Here is an 18787-nt window from a genome sequence, read left to right as displayed (position 1 = left end):
TGCATTACTCAATTATTGAACGTCTCACCCGGAAGATCCTATACGAACAGGAAATAAAGAAAGCCATCACAACAAAGAAATAAGGTTATAGTCACACCGCTTGGGCAGGTTGGAAGCACTTCACCAAACGAGGGAACTTACCCTTAACTGGCCGTAATATTTCCTTCCCAGTTGTGACTGTACCCTGTGAACAGAGTCTGAAAGCCAGGAAGCATGCCAGGAGACTCGCCTGGTCTCGACCTCTCGGCAGAATCATCCACAAGATCCGTATGGTTCAGAGTATCCACCTGCCCGGGTTGGAACTTAAAAGCGACGTGCCTGACATCATTGACTTTTGGGTAACGACAATGAATAGAGTGGTACAGCGCACAGTCCATCCGTGGACCGGCCGAGGATTCCCTACCATCGTTATGAATGGAGGGAAAACGTTGTGAGGATTGCACGACCCGGGCTATATAAGTATTAGACCTGTATAACTGATATGTCATTCTGGCTTACTTTGGAAAACCCCAGCAATTATTCGAGAAAATGGCGAATCAGTCGACCCTCAGACTTAGGGAAGTGAGTCCAGAGGACATCCCCAAGATCAGCGAAGTATGGTTCCGCGCCTTCAGTACGACGCCACACAACCTGGAGTTGTTTCCCGACACCCCCGCCGTGCACGCGTGGTGGAATGAAGCCAATTACCATGACCTCGTGAACAAACCATACCAGAAGTATCTCAAGGTCGTCGATGCCGCTCACCCCGGTGATATCCTCGCATACGGAAAATGGGACCTGCAGCCGGATAGGTGTGGTGAGCGATATCCGCCATGGCATCCCGAGTCGAATGCCGAGCTCTGCGACCAATTCTTCGGGGGCATAGAGAAGCAGCGCAGAAGATTGATGCAAGGACGAGAGCACTACTGTACAACCCCCTCCCCCCGACTGACATACGTTGGTTTTAATCACGTTATAGACCTAGATATGCTGGCCACCAATCCTGATCATCAGCGGCGAGGTGCTGCTTCCCTGTTGGTGCAATGGGGATGTGACCAAGCTGACCGCAACGGTGTCGCAATCTACATAGCCTCCAGTAAACAGGGGGTTGGACTGTATCGGAAGTTCGGGTTCGAGCTACTGGGAGGCCTTGACGATACTCCTGAAGGAGCCAATCCCATGGTCAGAGAGCCGAGAAGGCTGAATTGAAAGAGTAATGACTTTTGTCTCCTGTAGGACCAGGTTATGTGTATTGGCGTTGGAGGACTACTTTTCGTGTACTTATTCCCCTGCACCGTGCCTTTCAGATGTTGTGTGTATTTTCAAGGAATAACATCCTATGTATCATTCCATATATTGCACACTTCGCCGATCCATATCGATAAGTTCTATTTCTGAAATCGATTCTCGCTCTCCGCGGATGATGAACTGGCGCGAGCTTTGACTATCCTGAGATTGTGCCGAGCCCGGAAAGACCATCACGAGTTCCGCTATATTTTGAGAACGGTGTGGTACATTATGCGACTCGATTTCTGTTGACTGTGCGAAATATGAGCCGTCTCGCTTGATCGTTCCTTGGCCCCAACCGGTATCAAAAGATGCGAGGAAGGGTTTGATACATGGTATGGTGGCGGCCATGAGACTACAGTGAAGTAGCACTTCCGTAGCGATCACAGCATTTGACACGCGAACTGGGAGACGAGGTTCTTCGAATGCGTGGTTGAGGTATACTTGTCGGACAACGGCGACAGCGATTATGCTATGATCGTCAAATATAGCGAAATGAATTAGCATTTATTGCCAGCACACGTTTCCGTCGCGTTAATGCTTACGCCGTCCTCGTACTAAACGCACATATAACCGCCACTTTTCGCTTTCGCGGCATTTGGATATCCCAAACTAGGAGAATGCTTAAGCCCACAAGGAACGCCTCTATCATAATATCCACCGTCGTGAGAACCTTCCATCCGGTATTCTATACCTTTCCTTATCAGCCGCGCATTGCAAAAGGGAAACGGTGCTGCCCACACGATCGATAACACTACGACTCAAATTCCAGTGGTTGCTCGGTTGCCCACTGATCGCGATTCCAATAATCGATGCGACCGTCCACAGGCCGATCACGATAAGTGCAATGTTGCACCCATTGAGGTACTTCGTTACTCGTCCCAGCCGGCGCAGCAGGAGACAGACGGAAACTTTAGCGGCGCTATGACCGGCCAGAAAAAGTAGGTCGGCAGCATATAGGGCCTAGTTAACGGATCAGAATGGGCATCTGACAGTAGGTTCGCCGACCGAAAACGAATTTAAGCACCTTTCGTGCGCTTCTTGCCTCACTTGCTGGCATTTCTTGCAGGGGCCTTCCGAATCCGTGTGACACGGAAGCCATAATGGCTCCCACATGGCCTATTCCAAGTGCCTATCGTGTTGATTAGTACCTGGAATGCTCTCTATTATAACAAGCTGGAATGGAAAGCCTGGGGAATGTCATTGACTTGTTACAGACGTACACCACCCGCAAAAGCTGCGAAGTCATCCGCCCCTAAGGGACCGTTCATGACAAGCCTCATGTAAAGACGGAAAAGACACACTGTACACATCCATGACATGAACAGTGTCGCAGTGATAATAATTAACCCTCTCTGATCTGTTGGCGTTATTGGATAGGGTCCTCCCATGGTTCACCTCACTCAGTCGCGAGAGGAAGAAGACCAGAGTCAAGATTTGGGGAGGACAGGTGTGGAGACATTTTTTCCTTCTCCGATCGAAAGGAATTGCAATTTCAGATCCCCGCCATCTAGGGAGTAGAAGATACGATATAACTCAATGTCCATGCCGCTTAATAGACCATGATTATAGCGACAGATCAAGGCTCTCCACCAACGCTAAAAGGTAACATCAATTAGACCATCTACTGAATTCAGCTAGGAATACATTATAGTCGATGGTATCAAGTATCTTTGTGGGCGATCGGGACTTCCCGACCGAGGTACAGGTACTACGCGAATTGTCGCACTCATCAGGGGCCAAGTCTTGTCCAGCTCCTAGGAGACCGGGGGTTTCCAATACTGAGCAGGGCAGGGATCGGCCTTTAGCGTACTATGTTCTTAACGGAGTCATCTAGACTTGTACCGCAGCCAATTAGTAGCAATATGGAGCCAAATCATAGGATAAAGGGTGACGTTTCAAGTGAATGGGACCATACCACCCTGGTTCACGGCCGGAAGGAATCCACTAAGGTGGTCGGTGGGCTTTAGGTCAAGCTTATGTGTCGATCGTACTTCAATTCCAAAGCCTGTACAGGATAGTACTTATTGGCTTTATGGGGACGGGTTGAAAGATGCTATAACATATTGTCAGTCGAATATTCCCTTTGGACACGAAGGTGTTTTCCTGAGAGGTTCATTCTAACCAGACTCCCTTACCCGAGTTGTTCAACGTTGCATCGGGCTACAGGTGATTATTTGCTGGGATATCGGCCGTTTGCCGGGATTAAAATGTCTGGCTTGACGGTGGACCCTCTGAGCAGCGTAGCTGTCGGAATGATAATCCTTGTCTAGGCCCATGCAAGGAATACTCCTAAAGACGCACGGATCTGAAGCACAGTGTGCAAATTGTCGCCCATAAATTTGGAAAGATTGTGTCCCTCCGTTGTCAACTCCTGAACGTCCCTCTAGCCCTACACGTTTCGGCACTGCCTGGTACAATATATCCTAGACAATGCGAACCGAGAAAGCAGTAGGGTCAGTGGCATACGCCACAGCACCCGAAGACAATCCTTCTGATAAACATGGGACGGTACAGGACATGATGGACATGTGGCGTGTGGGCAGGGATCAGGAGCTGAATGTAAGCGATTGCAGATACATTCTTAGGGTGGCATATACTGAAATGATTAATGGCCTGCAGCGGAACTTTCGGTTTCTATCTGTCCTCGGCTTCAGTGCAGTGTTGATGTGCACTTGGGAAGCGGTACTCTTGTTAGTGCCACCTTGCCTATTAAGTTAGAAAAGTGCAGTTATGATTGACATTCAATCAGTGGCTCTTCAAATGGCTTGACGAATGGCGGAAAGGGGGGTATGATATACACCTACCTTGGAGGTCTAATAGGATTCAGCTTTGTGATTCTCTCGATGGCGGAGATGGCTTCGATGTATCGCTCTCCCAAATCACATAACCAGCCCATAGCTCTGGTCCACTGACAATAAAGACTAGGGCGCCCACGTCCGGCGGCCAATACCATTGGGTATCAGAATTCGCACCCCGGAGTTGTCAAAAGCCCTTGAGCTACATCACCGGGTGGGTGTGCGTGCTAGGCTGGCATACTGGGATCGCCGGCTGTTCATACACGGTAGCCAACATGTTGGTCGGTGTGATTGCCATCAACTATCCCGATTCATATACCTATGAGCCATGGCATGTCACGCTGTTGGTTATCGCAGTAGCAGTCGTCGCGTTGATGTTCAACACATTCTTAGCCCAGAAGCTACCCTTGATCGAGGGGGTTATCTTGATCGTCCATTGTTTTGGTTTCTTTGGTATCCTGATTCCCCTCTGGGTCTTGTCGCCTTCAGTAGCACCATCGGAAGTATTTGGGTCTATTGAGGATCGTGGCGACTGGGGTAGCAATGGCTTGTCATGCTTAGTAGGACTGGTTGGGCCGATATATGCATTGATTGATAAGTGTCCAGAAGCCCGACCAAAACGGAGGGTCTAATCAGCAGTTATATCGCATCAAGGCCCCGACTCAGCTGTCCACATGTGTAAGAAACTCTTTTCTTCCCAGCGTCCAGACACTAAGCTCACAAAATACAGCCGAAGAAATCCAGGATGCATCTCGCGTACTTCCGCAAGGAATGATCTGGACTCTTATTCTGAATGGCGCGACGGGATTCGTCATGATTGTGACTTACGCATTCTGCGTGGGAAACATTGATGAAGTGTTGGAGTCTCAGACAGGCTTCCCCTTCATCCAAGTTTTCCTAAACTCCACCGGATCTGTGAAAGCTGCAACTGGTATGACAGTAGTGATTATGGTCATGCAGTTCTGCGCTGCCATCAGCAACGTTGCGACGACATCGCGGCAGGTCTATGCCTTCGCCCGGGACCAAGGCCTCCCATTTTCAGGAATCCTATGTCAGGTTCGTATGTGCACTTTTCTTCCCTGGCAAAGAAACAAAGGAAATATAAGAGGGAGAATGGAAAAGGTGTCAGATTCATGTTGTTTACATTCTGACTTATTGCAGATAAGCCCTACCTTCACCGTTCCACTCAATGCCTTATTCCTCAGCCTTATCATAGTGTCTCTCCTCTCGCTTATCAACATCGGCTCATCCGTGGCCTTTAATGCCATTATGTCCCTGGGAACTGCGGCTCTCCTGTCGTCGTACATCATTTCGATTAGCTGCGTCCGCCTCCGTCGATGGAGAGACCAACCCCTGCCTCCAGCACGCTGGAGCATGGGAAAGTTCACGCCGGTCATCGACTCGATTTCGATTCTCGTCTTAATGGTCATTTTTGTGTTTAGCTTTTTCCCAGTCACGCGTCATGTCACTGCGCAGTCAATGAACTGGAGTATCGTCATATTCAGTGGCGTGACTCTCTTTGCCATGGCATACTACCACGCTTACGCGCGGAAGGTGTATAGAGGACCGGTTGAAAGGGTAAGGCTGGTCGAATGAGGACTTCCTTTAGTTTAAGTACTATGGTTGATGGACCATGCATGATCAATTCCGTACTAGCACTCGTTAAAATATATATCGTGTATCCGGATTATTAGTGGAGATCAATGAAGTAGGATGGAAATCGTGCATTGTCCCGCATTATTGAACTAGACAAACTGAGTGGATACAGAAAAGACATTGAAAAGAAGAACAAGTAATCCAGCTTGTTCGTAAAGGCCTCATACTACGTATTACGATCTCATTGTTCACATTGGAAACGACTGGAACCAACTGGTGATGCAAGGGTGCAATGGATGCAAACCGATTCCAACCAATGACAGACCCGAGTCAGGCGGTGTGATCATCTAGTCTCGAAGAGGACTAGTGGGATGGAGTCTAGAAGGCGTTCTTGTTTGTTTCGTATAGCCCCGTCATGTGACCGCAGTGATTCCGTAGAGACTGCAGAGTGACGTCGTCTTCTGACGTCTTTTTGTTCTATATTCTTCTTCGCCGTCCCGAAAAGAAAGGTTTTCTTCCTCTGTTCGCATTCAGCAGAATGTGACTGATCTTCCCCGCGTCGGTTCCTGGAAATTCCTTGATCCGTCGCTCACTCTACCAACCGTGTAACCACCCAGCTTCATCATGTCCGACCAGTACCTTAGCTCCACGCCTCGAGACCAGGACTCCGAGGCCCGCGAGGCTATCCTGGCCCAGCACCTCAACCCTCAGTTCACAGCCTCGCTGCAGGATGAGACCTTTGCCCCCTCAGAAACGACCCACGAAGGTGCGGAGGACAGCCCGGAACCGCAGTCCTCTCTCCTACTTCAAGGTGGCGACATACACCGTGACCTTTACCGGATTGAAGCCAAGTCTAAGCAGGCGAAGATAGATAAACGGGCCGCAAGCTTTTCCGTTCCCCCAAGAGAGGCGGAAGATGCAATAGAAGAGGGTGTCGCAGCTATGGAGCCCGGCAGCTTCCGTCGCCATTTCGTGCAACAGCACAAGAATGGCAATTTCGATTCTCCGGGGGTGACGACGTCCTTCCTCGATTTCCTCGATCTATATGGTAATTTTGCCGGCGAGGATCTAGCAGAGACGGAGGAAGATTCGGTGGTCAGCGAAGACCGGGAAACTAGGACATTGCCATGGGAGCAAACCCCCTTGATCCAGAGGGCCCGGCGGCGTTCACGAGTCGGCCGTCCGGGTGACGCATCCAATATGAAAACATTTTTCACACTGCTGAAGGCGTTCGTTGGCACAGGCATTATTTTCCTGCCCAAAGCATTCCGCAACGGAGGAATTTTATTTTCCTCGATTACGCTAGTGACGGTTGCGTTGATCACCACTGTGTGCTTTCACCTTCTCCTGCAGTGTCGTCGACAATATGGTGGGGGTTATGGCGAAATTGGTGAGCGGATTGCAGGACCTCGTCTCCGGTCCCTTATCCTCTCGTCCATCACCATCTCTCAGATTGGCTTCGTGTGCACGTGTTTCATCTTCACCGCCGAGAATATTCAGGCCTTCTTAAAGGCCATGGCGACTAATATCTCGACGGGGAGTTTGATCTTGCTCCAATTGCTCGTGCTCATTCCGCTCGCTTGGATTCGAAACATCTCTAAGCTGGGTCCGGCAGCGCTGCTTTCCGATGTGTTCATTCTCCTGGGACTAGGATATATCTACTGGTACGACGTTGCGACTCTCGTAACGCGACCGGGAGCAGACCCAACCGTCGAGCTATTCAACCCGCACTCATTCACGCTGACCATCGGTTCGTCGATTTTCACCTTCGAAGGTATCGGTCTCGTATTGCCAATCCAGTCCTCAATGAGGAAGCCGCAACATTTCGACCGTCTTCTATACATCGTCATGGCGATCATCACTACACTCTTCACAGCAGTGGGCGCATTATCTTATGCTACATTCGGTAACCGGACTCAGACAGAGATCTTCAGCAATTTCCCCCAAACAGACCGACTTGTCAACACGATCCAATTTCTTTACTCCCTTGCAATCCTAGTGGGCGCTCCAATTCAACTGTTTCCAGCTACCCGTATCATGGAGGGCAAGCTCTTCGGGCACAAGTCCGGGAAAGGTGACACGTCAATCAAATGGAAGAAGAATATCTTCCGAATGGTCCTCGTTTTATGCTGTGCCTTCATCTCCTCCGTTGGTGCGGGTGACTTGGACAAATTTGTTTCCATAATCGGGTCGTTTGCGTGTGTACCGCTGGTCTATATATACCCGGCGTATCTGCATTGGAAAGGCGTGGCCGAGCTTCCGTGGGAGAAACGGGGAGATATTGCTATGATGGTGCTTGGTTTCGTGTTTATGATTTACACTACCATTGCTACGTTGGCTGTTTGGGTTCAAGGCAGTCCATGACAGATCTCACAACAGGGGGTCTGGAAGGTGAATTTGCTTCATATTATTGCTCGAACGATGTCGATGTAGAGTTGATGCTGACTTTTGCGTAAGACTTGCTGCCTACTGTTTGCTACATCGAGTACAGGGAAACTTTCAAAGAATACTAGTTGTGCCGACTGGGTGTAGTTCTGCTGGGATCGTAGTATAGGGCTACGGCACCGGTGCATTGTCACTGGACTGGTAGGGCCACGGAGGGTGAACGTGGATTCCGCTGGTCATCTTGATGTTAATGATATAGATGAAGGCTGATGACATTCAGCTAGGCAATGCACGTGTAGATTTTGACTGGCGAGGCTCCTTTGCGAAGCGGCGGCCGCGTACCTCTATATATGCTACCTAGAACCACTATTGTTAGAGTGCTCCTACATGTGCGCTGTTCCACCTAGCTGCGCCTGACCCCTCTTCCCTCCAAGTTACACCTGCAGTTCAGCTCATGTAAGATGCCTAGCTACGCTTCGGCTATATGGGGAGAGGCGGATTTATGCAGCCATGATCTATGTTGACTCAAATCCGCAAGGTATATCACGGTCACAAACAGGAATGCTGTTGCTCAAGCGCGTCGTCTTACATATCGACATACTCATAGTTTGTCCGTTGAAACGTAAAGTTATTGCCTTTGCATAAGTGCCGTAATCAAATTGTTGATCTAGTTGTTGTATGGTGCACTGAATCCCGCCTGAGAGTTCGTAACTGCTCAACATCTCCAAGATTTCCTGTGGGGTTTTGCTATAAGATGGCCGGCTGAAGTGGCACCCAAGGTGCAAGGAATCAAGGATATCTGCGTATTGTATACACGGTGCATTTGCTGACTGTGTCTCGATCCAATAAAGCTCCAGGTAGGAGATACCTCCTACGGAGCACCTTGTGAATAAGCTTATAAAGATAGCCGGTGTGTGGTTTAAGATGGAATAACAGCCACCACATATTAGGCTTGGCACCCACAGCTTTAGAAATAAGATTTGCAGGTATGTGTGCCTGACTCCAGCTGGGAAACCTGAACTTCAAAGGCAAGTAAGTTGATGAGTAATTGCTGTCGCGTCTTGCGGCGTACTTTCGGTTGGCTACGGGTTATGCGATACACATTAAGATAGTTCATACTCTAATTAAACATCAATAGGAACATATTCATGAACAACATGCCAAGTGTCGCTGGCTTGGTCGTGCTCGTTCCGGGAGAATCGTAAAAAGCGCTGATCGCGCCTTTTGTTCCACTTTTCGACTTCTTCCTCTTTTGTTCCTGGCGGGAATCCGTCTTGTGACCGAAAGATGCCAATGGGTCCAAGGCGTGCCTCTTCCGGAACAAATAGTGTGGTGGGAGTCGTGGCTGCCCGGTCTGCCGGCACTGGATATGAGTGTGCCTCAAGTTTGGTGTCTTGAGTAACTGGGGGATAGCTAGAATCGACGCTGGAAGCGTCGCTACTATGGCCCGCACTATAGGCATGACTATCTATAGCTGTTTTGGTTGAGTCCAGTTTCAGAGGCTTGGTTTTGCCTTGGTTTGCTCTAATTGCTAGCGCTTCTTCTAGCAGCATGACCCTTTCACCAAGGACTGCTGCTCCAGCAGAGTTGTAGAAAGCCTGCGCCTGAGGTCCTCGGCGAAACAAAGCTAGTGCCATACGTCGAATCTTGGGTTCACGACACCTGAGGCAGGTAAACCAAAGCGGAAAACCGACGTTGATTTCGAATGTGAACGGCGGTTGTGTGCCGTCTGATCGTGCTAAAGCATTCATAGCGACCCCAGACTGTTCAATTATATTCTGGAAGTTTGGTGTATAAGTGTCGTATATCATGTGTGAAGACGATATGCAGGTTGCGAGTATCACGAATGACATTTCGTAGTAAGTTAAAAGAAGGGCGCCTGTGCCAATTTGTTGCAGTGAATAACCGTCCTTCGTGCGCAGGCCATCTATGAGGACGGTAAAGGCAGTATGCCAGTTCCTTAATTTAGCTGACAGGACCTTTTGTCGGGCCACAAAGTCCGGGTGCATATACGAGGCGCGAGACTCGTGTCGGTGCTCTATGCAAGTGCGTTCAAACAGCTGGATCTCCATGCTTAAGCGAGCGATGGCCTCCCGAGCAGACTTGAGGGTGACAAACTCTTGCACCGGTACAGGATCGTTGTCCAGGAGTAGACCGCTCACTGGAAGATGAGCAATGGTGAGAGCAACTACCCCTAGACGTATGAATATTGGGACGATTGTCTCCTCTAACAAGGAAGCATGTGTTGCTGATATGACCCCACAAGCTATTTGACTGCGCAACATGCGAATGAGATGGACACCCTGACCATACAGCTGTAGTGCCTCTTGTTCATTTCCTTGGATGGCTTCGATGCTGATAAAGAGAATACAGCTTATAAGCCCGACGAAGATATCTATGCCACCACGCTCAATTCGCTGCCGGATAGCAGACACCGAACGTGAATACCAGCCCAGCGCGTCTCGGCGCTTTGCAGTGGGTGAGCGAGAATGCTCTTCGGGACTCTCGAACAGGTCACTGAGTGCGATGATGGCGTCCCATACGCCTGGCTCACTTCGACAGACTTGCGGGACGACAGTACGCCAGAAGTAAACATCTAGTCCACCACCGATAGACAGGGCGGCCTGCTGGAAGTAGTAGGCAAAGGCACGACGCTCTCTCCACACCGTATTCGGTACTGATGAAAGCGGGTAGTCCTGTATCGAGGTGGTGGAAGGTGTAGACGAGAAGGTACCGGAGGATGTGCCTGCATACTCGCACTTACGGCCTGTGCTGGTGCATCGGACACAGTTTGGCTTTTCTTCTCCACACTTGACTTTTCGAATTCTAGAAAGCGGCTCAATATTAATTACACTAACTACGAAAAGAAAGCAAGGACCTACTTGCAAGTTTTACATCCCAATCTTGATCTCATCGGCTTGATTGGACTGTTCAATAACGGGGACATATTGGCATGGATCAAGAGCGACGGGGTTAGAACGCGAAAGCGCTCGTGGGCAGTGCAAAATAGTGGGGTCACTGAGGCGAAGGGGATGCTGACGCGAGGAAGATAAAAACAGAAGCGAGGACGAGGTATCTTGATGCTGGAGGTTGACGGCAAGCTATGCCTCATTTAGGCAAGCACCTCTAGTAGTAGACCAAGACTTTTGACATCTTCATCTCTCAACACTTTTTCTCTTCGGAAAAAGCCACAAAGGTTCAACCAGGTTCAGAAATTTCACTAGATTATATGCTGATATGTAAATATCTTTCCAGGTAAGTTCTTGCCATTCTTTCTGTTAGATAAATCGTAAAGGTTAAAGAGAAACATCGTGTTGATCTCTTTGTTAAAGCAGCAGGTATACCGTTAAGGCGGCGAGACAACCATAATTTTTGAACACCAACTGATATATTCCTGTACTAGGACCATGATATGAGGCTCACTGCAATTCTGCTTGCTCTGTATGCTTACTCTGCGTATATCTCCCTGATTGATTATGTCGGACATTTCCAAATTACTTCCCTTGGGCTGACCATTGCTTAGGGGATACCACATTGGGGGAACCTTCGAGGCTATTGATAATGCGTGCAAATATCGAAATAATTGGAGCAAGAGACGACTGATGGACAGATAAGAATCACCTCAATTAGGTTTGCTGCAGAGAATGTGAAGTTTGATCCTCAACCTGGGAAACGGCTCAACTTCGAACCTTGAACCCTTATCATTGTTTAGGTTGTACTTGAGGTACAGTTGAGAGGTTTTGCAGCGCCCCGGGCCGTGGCGCGTAGCCTACCGGGCTATTCTAGTGTATCGATCGATGGAAGACACACCAGCTAACCAAAGATCATATTGGTAGGTTTGCTGGAGGATCAGAGAGACGAAAATAGACTCCTGTAGCATCAGACCAATAGGCGACTCAATGTTTGACGCGGGCTGACCATCTAGACAAACGGTTCTCCCCATGACTTTTGTGATGTGCGCCATAGGACGAGGGGTTCAAATCACCAGGACTGATAGAGCCTGGCCGACCCTGTCCGAGATTACACATGTGGAGCGTAGGACAAGCAATCAGTCAGTCGCAATGGTGTCTATCCTAGACGAGTCAGCCTGGGGAATGTCACATAAGAAGCTTTACTACCCTCACCAGCCCTGCGTGTGGTTTAAGTGGCTGGCAAAGGACAACAACTATTGTACCCAACAATTGCTTCACATTTCGATTTCCTTCATTTATTATTGACGAAATGTCAACAGGTCCACCTCAGGGCAAGATTAATGACAGTGGCTTTACGGTTCTCCAAGATGCGGTACACAATCCTGAAGTTGATATTATTTTCGTCCACGGTTTACAGGGCCACCCTAAGAAAACCTGGTCTGCCATCAAGAAAGCAGATCAGGATACACCAGCTAGCAAAGAGACCAAAGGCGGAATAAGGACGTGGTTTTCAAGATTAGTGCGGAGACGCTCGGGGGCAAAGGAAGCTCAAGCGGATTGCAAAAAGAATCCCAGAGCATATCCGAAAGATCTTCTCTCCCAGGAAAGATCTTGCGCATCTGCCCGCATCATGACCTGCGGATACGATTCAGATATTATCAAGCTTGTCAACACGGCCAACTTCTCCACTATTAGTGGACAGGCTGAAACACTACTGAATGCAGTGGCGAGGGTTCGTCAGGAATGCCAGCGTCGCCCACTGATTTTCATCACGCACTCTCTCGGCAGACTGATGATTAGAGCCGTGAGAAATATCCATACTGTTCAACGAGTGATTGCCATATTTGCTGATCGACGTGTGAACTCAGGCCTTAAACTCATCCCGGAGAAAGCGTGCGAGGGACCTCCGCGCAGTCGCGGAATCCGTTTTTGCTGTGATATTCTTTGGCACGCCTCATCGTGGCAGCGGCATGGCAGGATTCGGTGAGATGGTGGCCCATGCTACGTCGGTCCTAACTATGAAACCGTACAATAAAAACATTGTGCGGGCGTTGGCTGAAAACTCGGAGATATTGACGAACATACCAAGCGACTATTTGAATACTGAGGAGGATATGGCGAAGCTCAACCGTTTCGAGTCAAGTACGTTTCAAGAGGGCAAGGGCATGACGGGAGTCCCAGGGTCTCAAGGCAAGGTGAGAGTGCAATTTGTCCAGTTTGGTCTTCCTTGCAATGCTTGCTAACTATGCACATACGTTTTGGGTAGGTGGTTGAGGATGACTCGTCTGAAGGTGGCATAAACGATTGCAATGATCACATCAACAGGAATCAGATGGATATGTGCAAATTTTATGGGGCTGATGACCCTGAATACGAGAAGGTCCTCGGGGAGATCAAGCGCCACCTTTCTCGTGTGCGAGGGCAGATTGATGAACAAAGCTATAGTTAGTACGATACCTTCCTTAGATAAGTTCATTTTCATTAAGAATCATACCCATTTAACGTATAATTAGATGTCCTTATGAGCCTAGAGGAACATGGCGTATCTTCCAACCGAAGGATGGAGCTCAGACAACTTCTAATCAAGCTCCTTCCTCTTGCTCGCAGTGTAATTCCCTTGGCGCGGAGGAAGATGACAAAACGATTTCCTGCAAACACTGTACCCTGCGACCAGAATCAAGACATTGAAGTATACGAATGGTCGAGACGGGACGTAGAAAGGGTTTGACGATAGTGCAAGTCTCGGTCTCATGTTCCCTTTTGTGCTCTCATTGTTATTGATGGCTTGGATGAACTAAAGGACCCTGTTACTGCGGGTGATGCCATTGCCTTCTTGAAAGAACTTGCCATCAACTCGGATGTGTTCTTTCGGGAGTCTAAAGCTCGAACATGCCACCTATGCGGCCAGACAGGCCATTATTTTTCTAAATCTAGTCTTTTTTTTTTTTTTTTTTTTTTTTTTTTTTTAATATTAGCTTCTATAGTATAGTTTATACACGCTACGAGTGCTGTTTACCTTTGGTTCACACTAGTACACGTAGTGCCGAAGACGGAAGAAAGAGCCAAGGCGTGTCTAGCTCTTATATCAGTTATGGTTGGGGTTAGACCTAAGTAGTAAGAGCCCAGTATGTCTTGGCAAGTCGGCACTTGTGAACAATCGATGACTACAACTTGGTGAATGTACCAGAGTACTATCTATCGCGTCACGGTGAAGCTAAAGCTGTTTGAAGAGTGTAATAGATAATGTCATGGACGAAGATCTCGGCAAACCCAATCTTAGTACCAGTATTATCGAGCCGCACGAACTTGTTAGATGTAAATTAGCAGGAATCATGCAGCAAGCTATCTTTGGAAAGGCTATTGCCCTACAGGTGTAAGCATTGATCCTGGCAGCTGCTTTTGAGCCTGAGCTCGCAACAACGCATCACGACATGAATTCCGTTCCAAATACTTACCACAGATGACTGCATGAAAGTATTATTTGGTGGCAGGCGCCCTAGCCCGGATTGCAACCGGTTTAGGACCTCGTGATTCCGCCACATTTACACAAATGACCGCCAACTTGTATTTCATGGGCATGGATCCAACGACTAGATGGATGTGGCGCAATCTCTCAAACTTTCTTCAGTATTGGCTATAATGGCTTCTATCGGAGCTTGCTATTCTATACCATGGGTGCTCAACCCTACGGGAACTAGTGACGGGAATATGCATACTTTGACTTAAACTGTGAATGGAACCATTCTTTTATCTGTATTATCTTCGCATTACCCTGGATTTCAAATGCCATCTGACTCTACAAGTGCTTAATTATAGCCCGCTCAAAGCCTTCGCATGCTAGTATATGCATGGTAACCACCTGCATTACCTTCCAGGGCCAACTGCAGTCGTCATCCTTTCTTCCTGCAAATCAGAAGATCATTCTAACTGTAGCCATACCCTTTCTTTTTCTCCAATAGACGCTCGGCCCGCTCCACTGTGGAACCAACGAAGCACTATCTCATTGGAGTAGGGCTGGAAAACCGGAATGCTGTTCACAGATGCAGCTGCTTAACCTTTCACACGCCCAATGGTTCACCCAGTAAGGTTGAATAGCTGTCTGAGTCTCATAGCAAACGAACGGACTACGAACGTGGCACACTGTGTTCGGTGTACTGCAGAGGAACTGGCCCACACCTTCTCTGTATATAGGACCCCAAGCCAAGTGCGTCGCACAGGTCATCTGGAGACAAAACCAGGTGAGTATAGAGAGCCGGGGCTTCCGTGCGACTGAGACTTTTTCTGATACCAACGGGTTCGACCAAGCCGTATTCCCTGCCGGAGTAGCCCTCCTTCGCTCTTACTACGCATTTAGAAAACGTGGAAAACCGTGGAGCTAATGTGGCGGGCAATAGTAGCGTTCTATCTACTTCGTGGCTGTACCGTAGATCATAGAGACTAGACATCACGAGGCCGACCTTGACTTGGAGAAAACGACTCAGTTTTTTCTACTTCCCTCAAAGGAAATATGTCCAGTTTCGCTAGTGCTGATAGTTGACACCCAGACATGTAACAAGATACCCTGGAGCACTGTTAAAACAGTTGATTAAATTAGGCTTAAGGATTCTAGGCCAAATTCAGCCGCAGCAGTGGGACCCGATACCTTACGAGGTGGCTGCTTACTGGTAAGAGGAAGCAGTTCAACGGATTGGCAGCTCTGGTGAATAGTGGGGTCATTTCCTGCTTGTCAGACGCACTGGTTTGTACTTTGTAACTTGGCATGATTACGAATCCTGAGTTTGAACTGACATTCTTATGTCTCGGCGTGCACGCATGTATCCGTGCGACCAGAATGCCATCTGACCCCCACAACCCTAAGGCAACCTGCTAAAGGTTGATCCCACCATCTTGGGGTGGAAAAATCAGCCATCTGCGACTTCGTTGTACGAAGTAAACACCGCTAATCTATTTTTACTGAACGGCCCTCTTGGCAACCAACAACCGTCTGACTCGCGCATGGGGACGATTGGTGGAAATACGCACGATTCGGGCAGAGATCCACAAGGAACCCTGTCGTTTTGACAGACGACCTGGCCAAAGGATTTGAGGCTGGACCATTTCCTTTTCAAGCTGTACTCCGTCTAGCTTGAGAACCGTGGAGATTGCCGCGTTTTCCTAGCTAATGGAGTGAATACATATTTGCTTAGAGGGGCTATCTCGCGTGGGTTTTCCTCTCGCCCCGATGAAGGTCTTCATTGACCACCGTATGTCGTTGACTGGGCATCATGCCTTCACATCATGAAGAATACCTTCTACCTCCGTTGTCGAGATTATCATCCACCGAATTTGACCGACCACAGAGGTCTTGGAGCCCATTCGACCCGAACCCTCCCGACCGTTCCCACATCCACTATGAGCGCGCACCCTCCTCGCACCAGGAGCAGGACATCACCTCCCACCATGAGACCTCTTCAACCGTAGGCTTAGGAATCCGAAATGCGAGACGCAGACCGGCATCCATCCACTTCGTTGAGGGCTTGGAGGAAGTGCGTCCGCGGGGAGAATCGCGTTCCCCGCACTTGTCGGAGCACGCAACGCCGCGGTCGCACACTTCGAAAACAGCGCTTTTGGACAGCGAGGTACGATGTCCGCATAGAGATACAATCGCCCAGCGATGGTTTCGCTGGGTGCCCATGACTATCCTGGTGTTGGCGGTGTATGCGACCGTGTGGTCGGGGTTGTATTTCTTTGTCGCGTGTCTGAAGCCGCGATATGGGAACTACGTTGGAGTGGACGGCAAGCTCGCCGCCTCGACAGCCAACCTTCTGAGCGCGCTGTTCGCCAAGACAATCGAATTGGCGTATGTTACGGTTTTTGTCGCTTGTCTGGGGCAGTTCTTGAGTCGACGGGCCCTCCAAAAGGACTCTAACGGCATCACCATTTCAGATATGAGCATGCGAACATGGATCATGCAGCCCGGGTCGATGATTGTTCACTGGGAGACTCTGCGATATTCAGCGTTGACCTTTCTGGGTGCGATGACGCTCACGGCGACTATCATCGCCATGCTGTATACAACGGCGGCGGAGGCATTGGGTAAGTACACACGCTCAGACGCATTGACGATGACACTGGTGGCATCTATGATTCTGACCACGATCATTCAGTATCACCCAAGTTGCTCGCAGGACCGCACGAAGACCGAACCCTAAGGGCGAATGTTTCCACTGACTTCTTCAACCCCTATTACATGGGAATCAACTGCCAAACACCGATCTCTAATGAGGAGGATCCACTTTACCGTGGTACAACATGTCTCCAAATGCAACACGTCGGGCAGGCATATCACAACTACATAGCTTATCTGAATGGATGGAGCAGTATGATTACCAACGGCCAACACGCGTCGGCTGTGCTAGAAGAGCGACCTCCTCCGTCCGGCTCGATACACGACAACACAACAGTGACTGGAAGTTGGATCGATCGCAGCAACATGACCGAGTTGTCACTGCACTACAACCGGATGGTCTTGAATGTGACGGCTGCCATGCCTCATGCCGGAGTTCTGGCCGCGGCCAAGGACCCCGTTAACGGTCTTAAACAGCCCCAAAATTCATCGGAGGGCCAATTTGACATGATGGTTGCTGCTCCATGTCCTGCCGTGAACGTGCTTTGTGTGGGCATGAACGCTAGTGAGCTGAAGCCACTGATATATGATATGTGGCCTGGAAAGAAATTCGATGTGGAGAAGTGGTCAGAACAGGAGAAGGAGGTACCTAAATGGCCAAACTCATGGCTGAATCGAACTGTTGTGGACGACATTTTCGGATGGGGACCAAAGTATGGATGGCGTCCACCAATCTTCGGAATGCTTCCCTTTGAAAATCAAACGATCCTGAATCATTCCGCACCATTCGGCAATACAATGTATGTACTTGGGAAGCCTCCAAATGCCACTAAAATCGACTATGCCCTATGCTCAATGAAGGCGAAAAAGACACCACGTTGCTCGGTACGATATACTGCATCTGCCAGTGGAGCGAGGTTTAGCACAGACTGCGAAAAGTCGGATAACCCATGGCAGTTCGATCGGTTCTTCCCAGATGCAGTGGACGGTAACTGGAGCCTGGATTGGAAAAACATTGCATCTGAATGGGGCAATTCCTTGAGTTTGAATGCGGGAGTCAATGATGGCAGGGCCTCCAATGCCCGATTACTGATGCAGCTCACGCCCTCCGGCTACTCTCTTGAGCCCGATCTGCCATCTTTGGCGGAGGCACTTGCAGTGATGGCAGGGAATACCTTGATCATGGGAACGGAGAATGCCACCTTCCTTCCCTACTGGAATCACTCAGACGCCTCCCTCTCCGAACCCGAGACTCAGTACTTCAACGCCACCGTGAGCGTCGTCGACTACCAATCCAGCGGGACAGAGAAATGGCAGAACGTCTTCTTTCCAGTATTGTTCCTCACTTTCGTAACCAGTGTCCTGTGTCTAGGCTACCTGTTGAGCGAAAAGGGCCGACAGCTTACCGACTTCACCGAGCCACAAAACCTATTCGCTCTGGCCATCAATAGCCCGGCCACATCGCGACTAGAGGGTGCTTGTGGTGCGGGGCCCCAGGGTCCACAATTCAAGGAGAAATGGTTCGTGGGTATGGAAGAGGACGACGAGCATTATTACATTCGGACTAAGGCAGAGGAACACACGCCGTTGATTTCGGCGGCAAAGGTGTCGACGGAGTCTGAACGCCCTAAGTCTGTGAGTCCGGCCCTGGAGGAGTATAGAAGATTATCGACAGGACAAAGCGTTTTGGGCAGACTGTATTAAGACAGTTTGTATGTATGATA

General features: G+C 49.2%; 7 protein-coding genes across 7 annotated transcripts; 5 read left to right on the top strand and 2 right to left on the bottom strand.

Annotated features, from left to right (window-relative positions):
* Nucleotides 1-213: 213 nt before the first annotated feature.
* F9C07_6695 (acyl-CoA N-acyltransferase) lies at nucleotides 214-1188 on the top strand (the record flags this gene model as incomplete). The annotated part of the gene is made up of 2 exons (XM_041286699.2): nucleotides 214-279; nucleotides 514-1188. The coding sequence occupies 2 exons, from the start codon at nucleotides 214-216 to the stop codon at nucleotides 1186-1188; spliced, it is 741 nt and encodes a 246-aa protein (XP_041147258.2).
* A 309-nt stretch (nucleotides 1189-1497) lies between these two features.
* Nucleotides 1498-3195, bottom strand: F9C07_1632639 (uncharacterized protein). The gene is made up of 4 exons (XM_071508264.1): nucleotides 2490-3195; nucleotides 2294-2398; nucleotides 2008-2229; nucleotides 1498-1954 (listed from the first exon to the last, which is right to left on the bottom strand). The coding sequence occupies exons 1-4, from the start codon at nucleotides 2655-2657 to the stop codon at nucleotides 1808-1810; spliced, it is 642 nt and encodes a 213-aa protein (XP_071364266.1). The 5' UTR covers nucleotides 2658-3195; the 3' UTR covers nucleotides 1498-1807.
* A 504-nt stretch (nucleotides 3196-3699) lies between these two features.
* On the top strand, nucleotides 3700-5660 carry F9C07_6697 (putative amino acid permease; the record flags this gene model as incomplete). Its single annotated transcript, XM_071511501.1, has 6 exons — nucleotides 3700-3959; nucleotides 4019-4132; nucleotides 4195-4664; nucleotides 4690-4742; nucleotides 4773-5120; nucleotides 5226-5660. The coding sequence occupies 6 exons, from the start codon at nucleotides 3700-3702 to the stop codon at nucleotides 5658-5660; spliced, it is 1680 nt and encodes a 559-aa protein (XP_071364265.1).
* Nucleotides 5661-6284: 624 nt separating this feature from the next.
* Nucleotides 6285-8024, top strand: F9C07_6698 (putative amino acid transporter; the record flags this gene model as incomplete). Its single annotated transcript, XM_041286697.1, has 1 exon — nucleotides 6285-8024. One exon carries the CDS (start codon nucleotides 6285-6287, stop codon nucleotides 8022-8024), a length of 1740 nt encoding a protein of 579 aa, XP_041147255.1.
* A 1145-nt stretch (nucleotides 8025-9169) lies between these two features.
* On the bottom strand, nucleotides 9170-10992 carry F9C07_2070558 (uncharacterized protein; the record flags this gene model as incomplete). Its single annotated transcript, XM_071508758.1, has 2 exons — nucleotides 9170-10923; nucleotides 10974-10992. The coding sequence occupies 2 exons, from the start codon at nucleotides 10990-10992 to the stop codon at nucleotides 9170-9172; spliced, it is 1773 nt and encodes a 590-aa protein (XP_071364264.1).
* Nucleotides 10993-12266: 1274 nt separating this feature from the next.
* On the top strand, nucleotides 12267-13406 carry F9C07_2107605 (uncharacterized protein; the record flags this gene model as incomplete). Its single annotated transcript, XM_041293585.2, has 3 exons — nucleotides 12267-12761; nucleotides 12826-13152; nucleotides 13224-13406. The coding sequence occupies 3 exons, from the start codon at nucleotides 12267-12269 to the stop codon at nucleotides 13404-13406; spliced, it is 1005 nt and encodes a 334-aa protein (XP_041147253.2).
* Nucleotides 13407-15026: 1620 nt separating this feature from the next.
* F9C07_2071774 (uncharacterized protein) lies at nucleotides 15027-18767 on the top strand (the record flags this gene model as incomplete). The annotated part of the gene is made up of 3 exons (XM_041293584.2): nucleotides 15027-15195; nucleotides 16241-17032; nucleotides 17104-18767. 3 exons carry the CDS (start codon nucleotides 15027-15029, stop codon nucleotides 18765-18767), a joined length of 2625 nt encoding a protein of 874 aa, XP_041147252.2.
* Nucleotides 18768-18787: the final 20 nt, after the last annotated feature.

Source organism: Aspergillus flavus, chromosome 5 (assembly GCF_009017415.1).
Source record: "Aspergillus flavus chromosome 5, complete sequence".
Taxonomy (NCBI): Eukaryota; Fungi; Ascomycota; class Eurotiomycetes; order Eurotiales; family Aspergillaceae; genus Aspergillus; species Aspergillus flavus.
This window is presented reverse-complemented; position numbering and strand designations above follow the sequence as displayed.

Excerpts from the sequence above, each read along its gene's own strand:
- F9C07_1632639 (XM_071508264.1), bottom strand. The coding sequence starts at position 2,657 with ATGGGAGGACCCTATCCAATAACGCCAACAGATCAGAGAGGGTTAATT. Across the intron at positions 2,399-2,489 it reads TCGCAGCTTTTGCGGGTGGT|GCACTTGGAATAGGCCATGT; the intron begins GTACGTCTGTAA and ends TCAACACGATAG. Across the intron at positions 2,230-2,293 it reads AGGCAAGAAGCGCACGAAAG|GCCCTATATGCTGCCGACCT; the intron begins GTGCTTAAATTC and ends TCCGTTAACTAG.